Source organism: Eutrema salsugineum, unplaced genomic scaffold (assembly GCF_000478725.1).
Source record: "Eutrema salsugineum unplaced genomic scaffold, Eutsalg1_0 scaffold_1, whole genome shotgun sequence".
In the NCBI taxonomy this organism is placed as follows: Eukaryota; Viridiplantae; Streptophyta; class Magnoliopsida; order Brassicales; family Brassicaceae; genus Eutrema; species Eutrema salsugineum.
This window is the reverse complement of record NW_006256909.1, coordinates 19,290,823-19,307,636: the sequence shown is the minus strand read 5'-3', so window position 1 is coordinate 19,307,636 and position 16,814 is coordinate 19,290,823. Positions and strand designations below refer to the sequence as shown.

Here is a 16,814-nt window from a genome sequence, read left to right as displayed (position 1 = left end):
GAGATAAATTCACACCCTCGTCATTCTCCATCACTGGCACATGTTGTTATTGTTCTGTTGAACCGTTTCCTCTGTAAATAATAATAGCACCATCATTAAATTTAGTATTGTGGTCAACAAAAACGCCATCAGTTGCTATATCATTAGCTGTGCTCACCTCCCTAACATTCACATTAACAGGATTTACCCTCTCTACACGTGAAACTTGCTCGGCCACCTCAGATACTCCATCTACATTGATGACCTCTACATGCAAAGACACTTCTGCGTCCCTCTTTTTTGAACGACGTCAGATTGATACCGTGATCATCGTCATCAAAAATATACCATTGTTTTTTCGTTTGTACTAGTACCGGAATATAACTCAATTTCAACTTTATCGACGATTGCCCTATCCCAACCTTCTTGCATATCCTACCCACTAAATCGGAATAGCTTATCTCCTCTAAGCTTGATGTCTTAAACATTATACCGTACATGGAACCTTCTCTTGAAATCCATTTATCATCGATACTTGAATAATGTCCTCCATAATCAAACAGTACGTTTGTTATCATTGTGTTCTGAAAAAAAAAATTTAACACTGCATATCAACTTAACTCATTAATACCACTTGTTCCGAGTTATAAGAAAACTCCTAGTATTACCAAATTGTTCTAGTTATCATGAATCTGCGAATTTGAAGTACAACTAAAATCTACTTAAGATTAAACATCAACAGTCCATTAAAAGCATACATGACCCAATGTGAATAAAAAAAATGAACTTTCCCCATTTTAAAATGTTCTATTTTGTAAATCGAAATTATATCCCAACACAATTGTTCCTGTGCAACATCGACTCAGTTAACGACTTCTCAATAAAATACAGAGGCCGAGGAAGAAGACTAACTTACCTGGTGCTTCAGCGTTTGAATGAAAGTGGAAAAGTTTCGTCGAATTTTCCGAATTAAATCGTGAGTCTATGTTGCAAACCCAATTTTCTGATTTCAGCAAACCCAGTCGATTAATAAGGGGAAACAGAGTCGACATAATTTCTGATTGGCTGAAATTTAGGTCCGAACTATTTTTATTGGCTGAAACCTCCCTATTTCCTATTGGTCGATATTTCCTACCAACACTTTTGATTGGATGAAATTATCAAATTCTTATTGGGTGATTAATCATTTTGGTTATTCACCGAAATTAAGGGTAATAAGGAAATAACAAGTATCATTAAAAGAGAGGAGACCACTGAACTTGTCCGCAAAATGTTTTTATTGGCTGAATTTTCCTTTTTTCCTATTGGTCGACAATTTCCACCAAACCTTCTGATTAGCTGAATTTTCTCAATTCTCATTGGTCGATTATTTATTTTTTTATTCACAATTAAGGATAATTAGGGATAACACATTTTATTAAAAAAAAAGGGAACCACCATTAGTATAAGAGAATGATTTAGGCAGTCTAGATTATTTTATCACAACTTACTGATAGACGAAAATTTCGTCCTACTTTTAGTGCAATCTTACATCTTGCTTTTGTTTATGCATTATAGTTAGATAAACCCCAATGTCCTTAATTTGCTTACCTTAAGTCATATCTTGCATTCTTAATAAGTTATTTTTTATCCTCCCTTAAATTGATCCCTAAATACTATAATGATAAAGTGTTTGGGTAATTGATTTGGATACAGACAATTATTCTTCATCACAGTACAAAATTTATATGGACCAGTTATATATTCGTACTAAGAATTAGGTTAAATTAAGTCAAAATTGAAATAATGAATATATTATTTTTGATTTTACCAAATAGTTATAGAAATTTATACTATGACAATTTAGTATGTTGACCAAAATAAATTTTTAGTTGACCAATAATAAGAAAATTGTTGACCACACCAAACTAACTAAGCCTTTAAATTAACCCCTTACTTATTCACGAATATAAAAAGGTGGCGATAACTCCCGAGAGGAATACGTACTCAACATAACAGTTAAAATGAATAAGACCGAATATATATTTTCAGTATTATATTATGTTTCAATACTATCAGTGATCGTTATTGTTGATGCTAGGGGTCGTGGAGGTAGAGTCTTCGATAAGAACTATGTTGTTACATGGGGAAATATCTTGAAATTCAACCAAGGCAGAGAAGTTCAGCTCCTCATGGATAAAGCTTCAGGTTCAATGAGTTCTTCCTTTCTTTATACGGAATCGCCGAATTATAAACTTTTTTTTATATATGATGTTGCATATAATAAGATCTTTAAATAAAGTTATCGAGTGAATGTAGTCGTCGAATAGTCCATTTCTTGAATTTTCTAATAACTCTAATGTCTGGCCAAATTGAAGCGGTTAGATAATAACCAAGTGGTAATCGATTCTGTAAACACTAAATTATCTAACCACTTTCATTTGGCCTGTCGAAATGGTATCATGCTTTAAACCTATTTAATAAACCCGGTATGTGTTGTTCCATATAGCTCCGTTTCACTTAGATGATTAATTGGGTGGTAAAAGCCCGAATTACCTTATCATTATCAAACATATAAAAGTCTCCCTATAATAACAAAAATTACGTTGTATAAGACAAAAAAGAAAAAAGAGAGAAATTTTAAATTGTGTGAGAAAACCTGACGTATATTACAAACAGGTTCTGCTTTTGAGTCTAAACATAATTACGGATCAGGATTCTTTCAAATGAGAATCAAACTGCCTTTAAGAGATTCCGCTGGAGTTGTTACAGCTTTTTACGTACGCTCACATCTTATTACATTCATTGCAAAAAATTTCTTTCATTACATTAATTTGAGTTTTCAAAACATTATGAATGTGTTACTTTTTTTCATTTGGTTACAGTTGACTTCGAAGGGAAACGCACACGACGAGCTGGACTTTGAGTTCTTGGGGAATAGAGGAGGAAAACCAATAGCAATTCAAACAAACGTGTTTACTAATGGTCAAGGAAATAGAGAACAAAAGTTTGTTCTTTGGTTCGATCCAACCACAAATTTCCACACTTATGGGATTCTCTGGAATCCGTATCATATTGTGTATGATCTTTCTCCCTCTTTTTCTTTTCATTTTTTTTTAAAACCTATTCGATGCATTTTAAATTAGCTTTTATATATGAATGAGGGGTATTATAATAAATAAAATTTTAACAAACTTATTGATTCATTTATTTTAAAAGAACTAATTTATTTATTTGCATTGAAAATAAATTTTCTTTTGTCATCATAGAAAATAGGAACATAAGTCATAAGCTATCAGTATGAACAGTATTCTACTATAAAAGGCAAACAAAAAATTCAAAGGGAAACAAAAATAAAAACAAAGATAAACTAAAACGTTAGACTCAACAAATCCTAACAATTAGTAATCATTTCACGATTATATTTTGTACAAAACCATGATGATCTGATAATAGAATTTTTCTTTTGACAATAATAGGTTTTATGTGGACAAAGTCCCAATAAGGATATTTAAGAATAAGAAAAGATTTGGTGTAGGCTATCCATCAAAGCCGATGAAAGTTGTGGCTAGTCTATGGAACGGAGAGGACTGGGCGACAGACGGTGGTAAGGCCAAGATTAATTGGTCTTACGCTCCTTTTAAAGCCAACTTCCAAAGGTTTTTCGATTCTGGTTGTCATATGGATGGTCAGAAACAGAGCGGAAAATTTTGTGGTTCAGCAATATACTGGTGGAATAGGAGGATTTATAGTAGGTTAACTGAAAATGAAGAGAAGGCATTCAAGCATGTGAGAACGAAGTACATGAACTACGATTATTGTTCTGATCGCCCTAGATTTCCTGTTCCTCCTATTGAATGTAGATGGAATCAGTGATAATTAATATTTGATCTCCTATATTCATTGGAAGACATTTGAATCTTTAGCAGAAAAAGAAAAAAAAAATAATGTTTGACTAATACATTATCATTTTATATATATACATAAATATATATATAATGTATGTATTTTTTTTTTTCTCGAGTTTCCTTTTATATATTTGGTTGGGCCACTAATTCAAAATCCCATTGTTTTGTCGCTTTTGGGAGTTGGCTCCTGTAATCGAATTAAGTTTACTATGCACACATCTGATTATTCAAGGTTCCAATCGAAAAAAGTAGGATATGATTATGTATGTTTGCAGAATGTAATTTTACATTCTCAGTCATTGAGGAATAAGAGTTTGACAAAAAGATTAACATTTGGTAATTATCAAGCAAGGTGAACATTTTGAGAAAAAAATATTATTCAACAAACTTCTTGCAGTATATATGCTGGTTTAATGTAATTTTACTGAAAGATTTTTTTTATTACATTGTGAAAGAAGGAAAAATGATATGTACCTACATTAAGTATAGACTATCACATGGCCAAACATCTGGAAAAAATCATTGCACCCCTAACTACATGAACTTTATGATAGCCATAACATCATGTATGTATTAATATTAATGATGTGTTTAACATCATAACCTTCTCGGAAGATACCGGACGGGTTCACTAGACATTGGAATCCAACACTGGACATTGGAAACCATCACAGGCCGATATGAATCCGATTAAACATTAAAAAAACACAAGCCGACCAAATTGACCATACCTGGAAACCTAAATAAACTCAACAACCGAAACCTAAAACCTACCCGAGTGTACAGACTAGGAAACAAACATTTTTCTCTCGGCAAGATCGTCTTATTCATCAAACCGAACTCACAAAGAATATCAAAGATCAGAACTTCGAAGTCAGTGGCTGCCATTGAATCAATTTTTACTCTTACATATTGAATTTTTAGTTCGATAGATATAAGATATGTGATATGCATATAGGTTGTTTGATAAAATGTCAAACCAAGAATAACTTTGTTTTTCTAGATGGGTTAAGCTCGATATTATCAAGTAACATTAGGAGAAAAACAGTGGGGGTAAGGAAAATGTGTGAATGTTGATTATCTGCAATGATTTTGATGCCATGGATGGATAAGAATCCGAGTCGAAGATTCTTAGGGTGTGAGTTGTATAAGGTATTGTTAGACTGAATTTGGTGATTGTGACTTAATATTTTGTTTTGTTATAAATGTTATTCGTGAATAGGAGGGTGAGATGGATAAATACAAGTACTTTGGGTGGTTTGATGAAGAAGAGGTGAATGGATGGCCAAAGATATCACTGATGAAAGCTCAAGATGAAATATGTGGGAAGAATAAGGTGATCAATCAACTAATAACGACAATCAAGGAACTTCATATGGACTTAGAAAACCATCAGTTGGAGCACCAATAGTTAGTGAGGATGAAGGGAACAATTATGTGGAATCAGAATGTGAGCTTGGATGGAAGACAAAGCTTAATGAAGTTCAAAATTTTGTGTATCGACAACATATCATCATCTCAGGGCTGACGTGATTGCTTGTATATGGAGTCGGAGTCATTGTGTTTGGTTGATATATCATGAATTCTCATTTTAAGTATCTACTCTTTGACTTTTCATTGTATTGACTTTCTTTGTAATGACTTATCTTGTGTTTATATAATGAATCTTTTGTTTTTTTTTCTTATTTACCTACAAGAATAGGAACATCATATAACAAAGACGAGGTAAAACCAAAAGGTGAATACCATAACCCCGAACATCAAAATGCCACAACAAAAGTTTACAAACGAAGCATCATCCAAAAAGTGAATACAATAACCCCGAGAATATATAACAACATGTAAATACAGACCCACAACCATAAGAACATGTAGAAACATGTAAAAACAGACCCAACTATCCCAAAGAATCAAACATTTGTTCCCCAAAACCAACACACATGAATTTCTAAAATATAAAACTTCAAGCGTCATTCCCAAAGGGCAAATTAACCAACCGGCTGTTTTTTCTGAGTCCTTACCTTGGCTGCCCTTTCCTTGGGTTACTTCCGGTCCTTGGCTTGGTTGGGTTACTTCCAGTGCAGTTGACAAGATTTCATGCACTTCAACTTAATCCTCCATCTTAGTTGTGAAATCTGCATCCATTTCAGCTATTGAGTGTTTTCTTCAGCTTGCCTTTGAGCATCCATTTCAACTTTCTACATGCACAGGTATGGTTCCTCAAGTGGACCAAATATCTAGTAACACCACTTTCGACAATCTCTCTAACCAGTGCTAGAAACATAATAACAATGTCGAGCTCCTTCAGAAAATTACTCCATCCGTTTTCTTGCTTTCTTTGTGTGCTTCATGAGTTCACAATATTTTGTCCAAATGTGTAGCCATGTGGTGGTCTATATTTTGTGTATCTATTGATAACAACGGATTTTGACCCTTTTTATGGATCACTTTAGTATCTTTTGCAGGTGTTTTTACTCTTTTTTCAAAGGTTTTCAAAGGATTTCTATGTTTTCGGATTACTTTTCAAGTAATTTGGGATTAAGAGGTGTAAATTGGAACAAAAAGACTCTTTTGGATAAATTCAGACTGTCAGAACTCTCATGGAAGACGAAGACCTTCTAACCATCTGATCACCCTCAAAATTAGAAAACTAATAGAAGACTCAACCAGCTTTCAAATGCACTTGGTTTGGAGACATTCCAACGATTGGATCTCAAGATATTCCATTTGCCCCGGAGACACTGATATGTTCATAATTTACATCATTTAGGTTGTATAATTCATTCCAAATCATGTTTTATTTCATGCATTTTAGGCCTTTAGGTGCTGTTTTAGGGCTTAGGGGTTGCATTAGGTCCCAAAGAGTCTTTGCATGGTTTGGAGTGTTTATCAGGTGTATTTGGAGCTATTTGGAGCTGAAAAGGTGAAACCAGGAAAAGAAATGGTGATCAGAGCTTTAAAAATGATGAAAACAGCCTTTTGGAGGTTCTCGGCGATAGCCTGTGCCGCAGGCAGCTTTTTCTCGGCAATTTTCATGTATCGCGGGTGGATTTCTCGGCCGAAACATGTACCAGCTGTTCAAGTTTCTCGGTCAAAAATCTCGTGTGCAGATACGTCTCCAAAATCGCTTTACCGGAAGGTCTTTCCGGCCGATTCAGCCTCCGGTGTCTTCATCAAAGATCAAGATAATTGAGTGTAGATCTCAGAACTGTTGGAATCGATGAGTTTGGAGAAGCGAGCTGAATCCACCGGAAGACAGACCTCTCTCGAGTGCATTCCAGAGCAATCCGATACGTCTGGAAAGATCGCCTGTCCGGGGAGTTTTATCGTCCGATTCAGATTACAGGATCTTCAGAAAGGTTGGAGATAAGCAAGTCATGGATCCATAACAGGTGGAATCATTGGATTTGGACTCGTGACCTGAGAGTTAAGCTCACCGGAAGACACACCTGTCTCGTGACAGTTTCAAGACCGATCCGATTAGTCACAAAGATTGCGTGGGACGATGCCTTTCCAGTCTGATTCAGTTGCTGGGGCCTTCATCAGGATTCAATGTCTTTTCGTGCTCTTTCCATAACGTCAAAGATCATCCAGTTTGGACCTGTGTGCTGAACGATACCATCTCCGGAGTGAACACTGGTCCAAGAGCTTCTTTTTGTTCGTTTCAATGCGCTGCAGAGATGAGCCGTCCGGGGAACCTTCCACTTCCCAAGCGCTGATAGTTTCTTCACTAAAGTTTGAGATATTTGAGTTCTATTTCCATTAAAGTTGGAATCATGCCATTTGTATCAATATCATGGAAGTTACGCTCCCCTGAATGCGAAGTGGTCCGAGTGCGACTTAGGCATGCGAGTTGGCCGAGGAGCGAACTGAACCGCAGAAAGACTCGCGGTTTACACCGACTTGGGCCTGCGACGTGGGACTAAAGGAGGTCCAACTCGCACACATATTATCTCCAGAATGCCTCTTGGTTGTGCGAGTTGAAGAGAAGAAAGCGTGAACAGCACAAACACTCGCGGTTTACACCTAGATAGGCATGCGACTGAGGCTGAGGGATTTATGGCGCACAAGGCTGTTTCTATGGCTGTGCGACTTGAGCCTGCGACTTGGGAAGCACCTGACCATGTCGCACACTTGAGACATGACCCATTTGAAGCCGGGTCAGTACCCAGTTTGTCCTGGACTGACCCGGTCCATAACACTTAGTATAAATACTTTTTTGGGAGAAAACCCTAAGAACCTTATCTTCTCTCTTAGTTTCTCTCTTGTTTTCTTTCCTTTTCAGTGTAAAAACGTTTTTGATTAAGAGATATCTTGCAGATTTAATCATCTAAAAGCTGTTTCTTATCATTGCATCATCTCATCTTAACTTCTAATCATGATCAACATCACCTCTTGCAAATGAAATGGTGTGTTCATCATGATTAGTGAGTAGTCTTCTTTTAAACTTCTAGGTGTGTAGATTAGGGTGCTTAGATGTAGATTAATGATTATTTAAGCTTAGATTCTCTTCTCCTTTCCTTAATTAGCTGAACCTAATGCTAGATCTCTCATTATAAGCTTGATCTAGAACTAAGGCATTTCTCCACCCACAAGGTGTTTGATGAAATGCCTGAATGAGCTAACTTAAGGGTTTATGCCTTTTTCATCATGGGAATGATTGTTAAATGCATGAATGACATATTAGAACTGTTTCTTATTGCTCATTGATTCATATTTCACAAATGATGATTTGGTTTGAAAATGGATTAGTGTAGAGGTTAATGCTTTCATGAGAGGATTAATCTAGATTATAGTTCTAAGTTAATTGGAATTTGAGATCATGTGATGCTTGCTTTATCTTTCTGTATAAGATTCAGTCTTTCTTAGCTCTTATTTTGATGCACAAAGAGGCTGTCTGGTCATTTTAGACTTGGAACCTTATGCTTGTTGATTGCTTATTCATCTAATGGGAATTAGTCTTGATTTGGTAATTAACAGAGAGATTTTTGTCATGAGAATGAATTAATCTGATTTAGAAGTCTAGACTAAAGAATTGCAAGTGTTGCATTGTTTGCTTAGCATCATGAATTCACATTTAAAGCACCATAATCAATGATCACATCTAGAGGTTTAGCTTTATCTTTATTTGAATTTGAGTCTTTGTTTTGTTTGTCTTGTTTGCTTGTTTAATTCTTAATTACTGCTTGTTCTTGTTTGCTTTATGTTTTTAGATCACTTAATCACCAACCTGTTTCATTAGACTTGGATTAAGAGTTGATCCTCATAGTCTTGGTGCCTAGATAATCTCCATTTGGATTGACCCTCAAGTGCTACAATACAAGAGGTTAATTGACCTTAGTAGGCTAAAAAATCCTACTATCAGACACTCGAAGACAGCCAGCAAGCCACGCGATCGCGGCCAGCAGCCCATCCACCGCGGCCAGAGCCACGCGACTGCGGCCAAGCCTTCATTCCCCATGGTCATAGCCCACACGACCGCGACCAGACATCTCCGACCTAAAAAGCCCATTTCTGAAGCCCAAGTAATTTCCCAGCCTCAATTCCGAAACCTAGAGACCCTAGAGTATTGGAAACTATAAATACTTGTCATTTAGGTCGTTTTTAAACATCATCTTGCATACTTTTACAGAAACTCTTTTTTCAACCATTTTATGCAATTTTTAGAGTGTTGTTCAACTCTGAGTTCATCAATAGAGAAGCTTTCTTTCATCTCTTTTCTTTACTGTTTTTGATTGCTTTCATTAAAACCATTGATGATGTCGACCTAGCCATGGCTGAGTAGATCCCGAGTTGGGCTTAGGATTCCCAAAAAGGGCTCTCATAATTGATTAACACATCTAGGTTTTAAGATCTGGGATTTTAACTATGTTCTCTGCTTATTCTCATCTTTAATGCATGTATGCTTGATTGATCACCTCGTATCTGATCTAGATAGTTAGTGTTGCGAAAGTTTTCATTAAGTATCCGACCTAGAATGAAACAGGCGATTTTTCTGTAAGAGTGGAAACCTACCTGCGGCGAAATCGTGAGTACTGACGAGTCCTGTAGAGCTTTTGCGTTTTCTCCCCTCCAGGACCACAGTGGAAATCTACTGGTCAGGGTTGTGAGAAACAGTTGGTGTATGATCACGATTGTGACATAGTCATACCGCCGAACTCTAGCTCTAGAACCCTAAATTTCGATATCCGTCAATCCCAATCTAAAATCCCTAGTGTTGAACCGATTATGATACCTGAAGAGTAACCGATTAGTCATAGTTTACAAACCAAAAGATATTTACTTGTTTCTTTAGATCTGCATTTTATTTGCCTTAGTTCGATTTTCTGCTTGTTTAAATTGCTTCCATTCGATTTCGTACTTGTTTTTTTAGGATAGATTCATTTGCTTTCTTTAGTTTTAGTTTAATCAGTGACAAACAACAACCCCTTTAAAACCGATTTAGTCTAGACATAAACTTAGAAATCATAGAAAAATACCAGGCACACAAATCCCTGTGGATTCAATCCCTAAGTACTACAATTGATTAGCTGTGCACTTGCGGCTTTCATTTGTTTTTATTAAGGGTAAAACTTGTTCCCTCACCTTGCAGCACATCAAGGTGATTTGTCGGGGATTTGCCGGGGATTTGTTTCGCTGCCTTTGTTATTTTTCTTGTTCTAATTTCTGTTCTAGACATCTGATCTCTAGTTCCTTTTTAAGTTACTGAATTATCTTTCTCTTCTTTTGTTTTTCTCTGAATTGCATGAATACCAGACGCAGACCTGTAGAAAACATTCCAATTCTAGACGAGATAGACAAACACGAAAGAGAACTTTGAAGACTTAGACGAACGCAAGGAATGGCCGACGATGACCAGCCTGGAGATCCTGTTAACCGAAATTTAAACATGGACCAAGATGGGTCCGAACATGGTGAAAATGAAGAATGATCACAGAGGATGTGAACATGCTCGACGAGATGGAGAAGAGAATGAGATCCCTCCAAGAAATCCTCAAAACCGAGAGAGAGAAGAACGCGAAGACCTTGATGCACCTATCAATGCAGTCGATGGTAACAACCAGGATATGCAGCCGAATGGGCACAATAACCGCCCTTTTCAGCAAGCAAATCAACACTGAAGACAAGCTAGGAACCATCGCATAGCTGATTTCGATGCACCCACTCAGAATTTTCAAAATCGATCTGCAATCCAAGTATCATTTCCGAAACGGATTGAGTTTGAAGTCAAGCCTCAATTCATCTCTTCGGTGAAACAAAACCAGTTCCATGGAGCGCCTTCTGAACATCCAATGGATCAAATTGAACTCTTTGAAGAAATCTGCAGCATGATGAGAACATATCAAGTTCCAGCAGACTATTTAAAGTGTAAGTTGTTCCCTTTTTCATTAGCAGATAAAGCTCACTGTTAGTTGAAATCTTTGCCTGCAGGATAGATCACTAATTGGGAAGAATGTAAAACCGCTTTTTTGAACCACTTCTATACTAAGTCAAGGTCGAACTTGTTGAGAATCAAGATCTCAAGTTTTCAGCAATGACCGTTTGAACCTTTCTATGAAGCATGTGAGCGTTTTAAAGAGTATGAACGTGACTGCCCTCACCATAGATTTCCCGGATCAAGCCTGCTGAGCACATTTTACAGAGGTTTACAACCAAAATACAAACTTTCACTTGATACAGCCAGCAATGGAGATTTGGGACAAAAGACGATAGCATACGGAAGAGCCTTCATCAAAAATTTAGCTCAAACCAATAGCAATGACTGTCCGGAATACAAGCGATTGACGAAGCAGACTGGAACGGATAACAAGGAGATAACCGAGTTGAAGAACATGATGAGCCAGCTTTTGAAAAGCCACAATCATCCAATCCATGCTTGTGAGGCCAACAATGGCGTAGAAGACGAAGGACCTTGTGATACCGATCACACTAATCCAATCTTTCAAAAAGAAGAAGTGAACTATGTAGGAGCTCAAACACTGTATCCGAATCGCTTCCACAATGGTTTCAATAACAACTTCCGGAATGCAAACTACAACAATCTCTCTTACCGCAATCCAAATATGGAGAATCCTTAAGACCAGCATTACCCACCGCAGCAGAAACCCTTCCAAAACAAGTTCCAAGGTGGAAATTTCGGAGGGACTAGAGTCTTTCAGCCGCGACAACCATACAATTACCAAGGTACGGGATTCAACAATCAATTTGGACAACATCAATGAGTTACAACAAACCAGGTAGCTTCGTAAATCATAAGACTTGAACAGTCTATCCAACAGCTTGTTATGACAAACGAGAAAGCAGCTAAAGACATGAACGTGAAAGTGGATTGCATGTACAATGACCTGAACGGGAAGTTCGAAGCTTTATCTTCTCATGTCAAAAAGCTAGACGTACAAGTTGCTTAAACAGCCAACTCTATGAAGAGAAAAAATGGAGCTCTTCCCGGGAGAGTTGAAGACAACCCCAAGAGATTTTGCAATGCCATTACTACACTGCCCGAAGAAGGAGCCAAAACCGATGGAAAGGACAAAGAAACCCCATTCTTTATACCTCTCTACAAGAATGTCGACACAAAGCAACCACCATTTAAGGTATCTGAACGTTCCGTGCTTCAACGGCTTACAAAAGCGGATGACTGGGACGTTTTTCTTTTCAATGTTTCATTTCAGGAATCAAGTTCACAGACTGTTTATGCAACTCCGGAGCCAATGTCAACATCATGTCGAAGACGTTTGCCAAAAATTTGGGGATAAAGACCTTAAGGACATCGACAGTTAAGCTTATCTTTGGAGATTCATCTAAAAAAGATACCGAAGGGGCGATTCATGACCTGCATATTCTAGTTGGGAACAAGATTGTTCCAGCAGATTTCCAAGTTCTAGAAATGGATTAAGACAAAGAGAGACCACTTATATTCGAACGACCGTTTCTAGCTACAGTAGCAGTAGTAATCGATCATGCAAACCGGCATGCTGTCTTTCTAAATGTAGATCGCAAGAACTTTTATCCCAATGACTCAGACGATGTTCCAAGCAAAGGAAAACGGCCAAAGGAGGAAGACAAGGAGAAGGCGAGACCTTTTGCGAAAATCAAGATCATCATTCCACCAGATTCAGCAGAGTCTAGTGAGGAACAGATATCAGAACTGATCGAGAACGCAAAAAGGGTTTTAAACAACGTTAAAATTGGAAAGAAGAGTAAAGGAAAGAAGCCGGAGCTACAAGAAGAAGAAGCAAAACCTCCAGCGCTCGGAAATGATAAAAGCACATCAAGTGGAGTGCCACTTTATCCAGCCTGATCTTTTAAGCCTGAGTCGAGCTAAACGACTTAAAAAAAAGCGCTTAATGGAAGGCAATCCATTTAGGTACATTTTCTTTTAGTTTTCTTTTCCTTTATACAATTTATGTTTTCTTTTTCTTTTTAGTTTCGTATACTCTTATAAAACAAAAACACAAAAAATCAGAAAAATATAAAAAAACCAAAAATAATGAGAGGTTTTTAGCTGCTCGGCCCGGCAAAAACCTGAGCATAGACGAAGGCCGCAGGAAAATGGGCCGCAGTCGCGACCAACCGATACGCAGCCAACACATGGTCGACCGCGGCACCGTGAATGTGACCATGGTCGGACCCTTGTTCACCACGGTCGCGCGACTCCTGACCGCGACCGTTGGTCGTTGAGATGGGACCTCCGATTTCTGTTACTTTTCAGAGATTTTTGGTGATTCCGGACAATTCCCGGAACATTCCCGGGACAGCCCATTCCGATTTTTCACAAGTTTTTAATTCCCGATTGCGTATCAAACAAGTGAGGTAAGTTTCCGTAAGCTTTTGAATTCTTGAAAATTTCTCATTTTTGCCACAAAAACGCTTTTTAAAAGAAAGTAAACGCACTTTTTGGATCAAAACGTTTTTTCTATTCTCTTCCAAAAGACTTGGAGATTTAGGAGTTATAACACTTTTTTCAATTCTTAAGCTTTTTAAGAGATTTTTGGACCAAACCTCACTCTTTTTCAATGCTGATTTCAAATTTATCTTCAAATCTCTCTTTCCAGCAAGGTATGAAGCTCAAACTCGTCATTTTTAATTGATTTTGGAATTTAGGGTTTTCTTAAAAAGCTCAAATATAGGTTTATTAATCGTACAGATAACTTAAGAACAATAGATTAGCCTTCTAAGTTGCCTGGAAATCGATTTTAACACCTACTTTAAGAGGAATTGAGAATTTTGAAATTTGGATTCTACATGTTTTGTAAAAATCGAATTTGGAACAGCAAAATTGATGAATTTAATCAAATCTGGTTTGATTAGTGATTAGTATTAGGTGACCTATAGATTTGACATAGAAATTGCTCAATTAAATCAATTTTTAGAAAATTTCTGTGTTAAGATCATCAAAAATCCGAATCTGGTCATGAACTACTCGATTTTTCGATTTGATATCTATTATGCTTGCTTGTTGTTTTAACTGATCTCTTGATACTCTGATTAGTATCACTGATCGTTAATATGTTAAACTCAGCATCCAAATTCACTCATTTTCCGCGAATCACCTTGTCTTGTAGGAAAATGGAACAAACTGAATCTCGAAGAAGCCGTCGGACTGGTGACAGCTCCGAGGCAATACCTGATGATAGTACTCTTGGAGAGTACATGCTGAGCCGAGCCAGACCGATAACAAGAGGTCGATTGTTGAGGCTGCTCCAACACTCAAGAGAAGCCCATGCCATTCCCGAGCCACCAAAGATCAGATACATTGGGAAGGAGATTAACCCAAGAATCAATTATGCAAGGCGTTTCAAGAAGCTAAACATCAAACCAACGCCCTGCATTGATTATCATACACTTGAGATGCTTGGGATTAGGGAAGATGTCATCTGGCACATCGATACACTTAGGCTGAGACCTTACATGGAGCTTAACCTTTCAACTTATGCCGAGCTACTTCGCGAGTTCTTAGCAACCGTCACCCTTCACCACACAAAGAGGAGGAGCCCTAGAGCATCTGACAGTGTTTTATCATTCTCTATCCGCGGACAGTCCTACTCACTCACCATTTCTGCACTTTTTGAAGCTCTTAAGCTTCCATACACTGATGGCATTCACCTTGAAGAAGAACCTGATTTTGACTTATGGAGAGAGATAGGTCATGGTGTCTATGATAGCGGGAGATCCAAGTCAGCCCTTCTTACTCATCCTGCAGTGAGAGTTGTGCACAAACTCTTAGCACACATGATTTTCTCTAGAGCCAACATGGGGTGTGTTTTGAAGACTGAGCTCATTACACTTCAGACACCATTTATGGACAACCCTCGACTTGCCTGCTTTGCATGGATCATAGCACAGAACATGGTGAAGGTAAAGCATGCTTTACATTGATGTGAGGACGCTACTACTGCTTATGGAAGCGCTATTACAGCCATACTTCCTGACGTCTGGTATGACCTACTCTATCTGTCTCGGGATCACACTATCTCTCGAGCCATTTTTGATCCAGATAGGTTCGATTACAAGTATTGCACTGGCACCGAGAAGCACCGAGTTTGCTTACCTTCAGCATCAGTCTTGAGACTGAGTAACGGAGCACGCCCATGATGGACTCCGGGACTTGATGAATTTCTACGTTCTGTACCGCATCTGCCACTCACTATTGGGCAATACATAGTAGCTAAGGCGAAACGCGACGCAGCTGCAGCACGTTCTCACTATCAGCCATCAGTTTCCACCGACCATACTTCATCATCTACATCATCACGCACACAGTCTGACCTGGAGCACAGAGTTTGAGAGACATGGACGACGTTTTGAGCACGTTGTCACATTCCTGCAGGAGCAGCACCAATTCGAGGCGGACACATCAGAGGAAGATTGATCAACCAGCACTTCATCGTTATTTGACCACCATCATGGTTCTATCATCATTTTCTTTTCTTTTCTTTTATTTTATCTTTTTAGACGATCTCGCTTTTATTCACCATCTTCTCACCAACTTTTTCACACTAGTGACAGTGTGATTTAAATATGGGGGAGGATGTCTATCCGTACTAATCACTTTCTTGCTTTGTTTTCTTTTTTTAAATTTCAAGTACTTTTTAAATTTCAATATGTAACCTATGCGACCTTTAGTATTTTTCAGAAATGCTTGACACAAAACTATGATGATTTAGACCTGCACGCTTCTACACTACGCATGATAGCTCATTTGTGGTTAGCAATAGACTAGGTGGTAGTTAAAGTACTTGCATTACGAACTCCCACCAGAGCATTTCTATTTATGGAGATTCTTTCTGACAGGATATACTAGCTCATTTTATTTGACCTTAGTATTGATATCTAATTTTCTCATCAGTGATTATAGGCAGGCATCGAGATATACATCTAAGACGTCTTTTCTTCACTTTTACCATTCTTTGTCGTCCTAGATGGCCAGCAGATGTGTGCAAAAATGTCGTAGAGAAGAGGAGCGATGCAGTTTTCAGTCACTCAAAAGAAAGACTGAATGGAATTGGGAAGGATGAGTATCAGAAACCTTATCAAGTCTTATATCGCCTCAGAAACTCATTCTTATCGGTAATTTCGTGCTCTCTATGACTCTATATCTAAAGGTGTTTCCTCTTTCAAAAAAAAATGAGAGGAAAGGAAACAAAAAGCCTAATGAGTCTTAGATTTTCGAAATTATTTGGAGCAAAGGCAACCATTATTCATCTATAGAGCTATGGATTTGAAAGATTAAACAAAAAACTGCTGGGGGAGTTAGGAGAGAACCTGAGGAAGAAGACCAGAAATCTATGGCAAGAAGAAAGTGACTGGAACTGTGGATATCAATAGTTTCGCTCTCTCTTGCGGTTTTACAATATATCTTGCATCCTCCAGATCTTCAGGTAACCCATAAAACTTTAAGCCTTACCCCTAGCCTAGCCTAGATCGCCTTGCTTATACTTTTTTTGA

The 16,814-nt window shown here is 37.8% G+C and overlaps 1 protein-coding gene and 1 non-coding gene across 2 annotated transcripts; one reads left to right on the top strand and one right to left on the bottom strand.

Moving 5' to 3' along the window:
- The first annotated feature begins 1,982 nt into the window (after positions 1–1,982).
- Positions 1,983–3,834, top strand: LOC18029981 (xyloglucan endotransglucosylase/hydrolase protein 2). The gene is made up of 4 exons (XM_006414911.1): positions 1,983–2,166; positions 2,638–2,738; positions 2,844–3,037; positions 3,438–3,834. The coding sequence occupies exons 1-4, from the start codon at positions 1,983–1,985 to the stop codon at positions 3,832–3,834; spliced, it is 876 nt and encodes a 291-aa protein (XP_006414974.1).
- A 7,536-nt stretch (positions 3,835–11,370) lies between these two features.
- LOC112082533 lies at positions 11,371–11,475 on the bottom strand. Its single transcript, XR_002897206.1, has one exon. It is a non-coding gene; the product is annotated as a small nucleolar RNA R71 (small nucleolar RNA).
- Positions 11,476–16,814: the final 5,339 nt, after the last annotated feature.

Bases quoted from the DNA above. Each gene is read 5' to 3' on its own strand.
- LOC18029981 (XM_006414911.1), top strand. From the start codon at position 1,983: ATGAATAAGACCGAATATATATTTTCAGTATTATATTATGTTTCAATA. The intron at 2,167-2,637 runs GTTCAATGAGTT...TATTACAAACAG, and splicing joins CCTCATGGATAAAGCTTCAG to GTTCTGCTTTTGAGTCTAAA. The intron at 3,038-3,437 runs GTATGATCTTTC...TGACAATAATAG, and splicing joins TGGAATCCGTATCATATTGT to GTTTTATGTGGACAAAGTCC.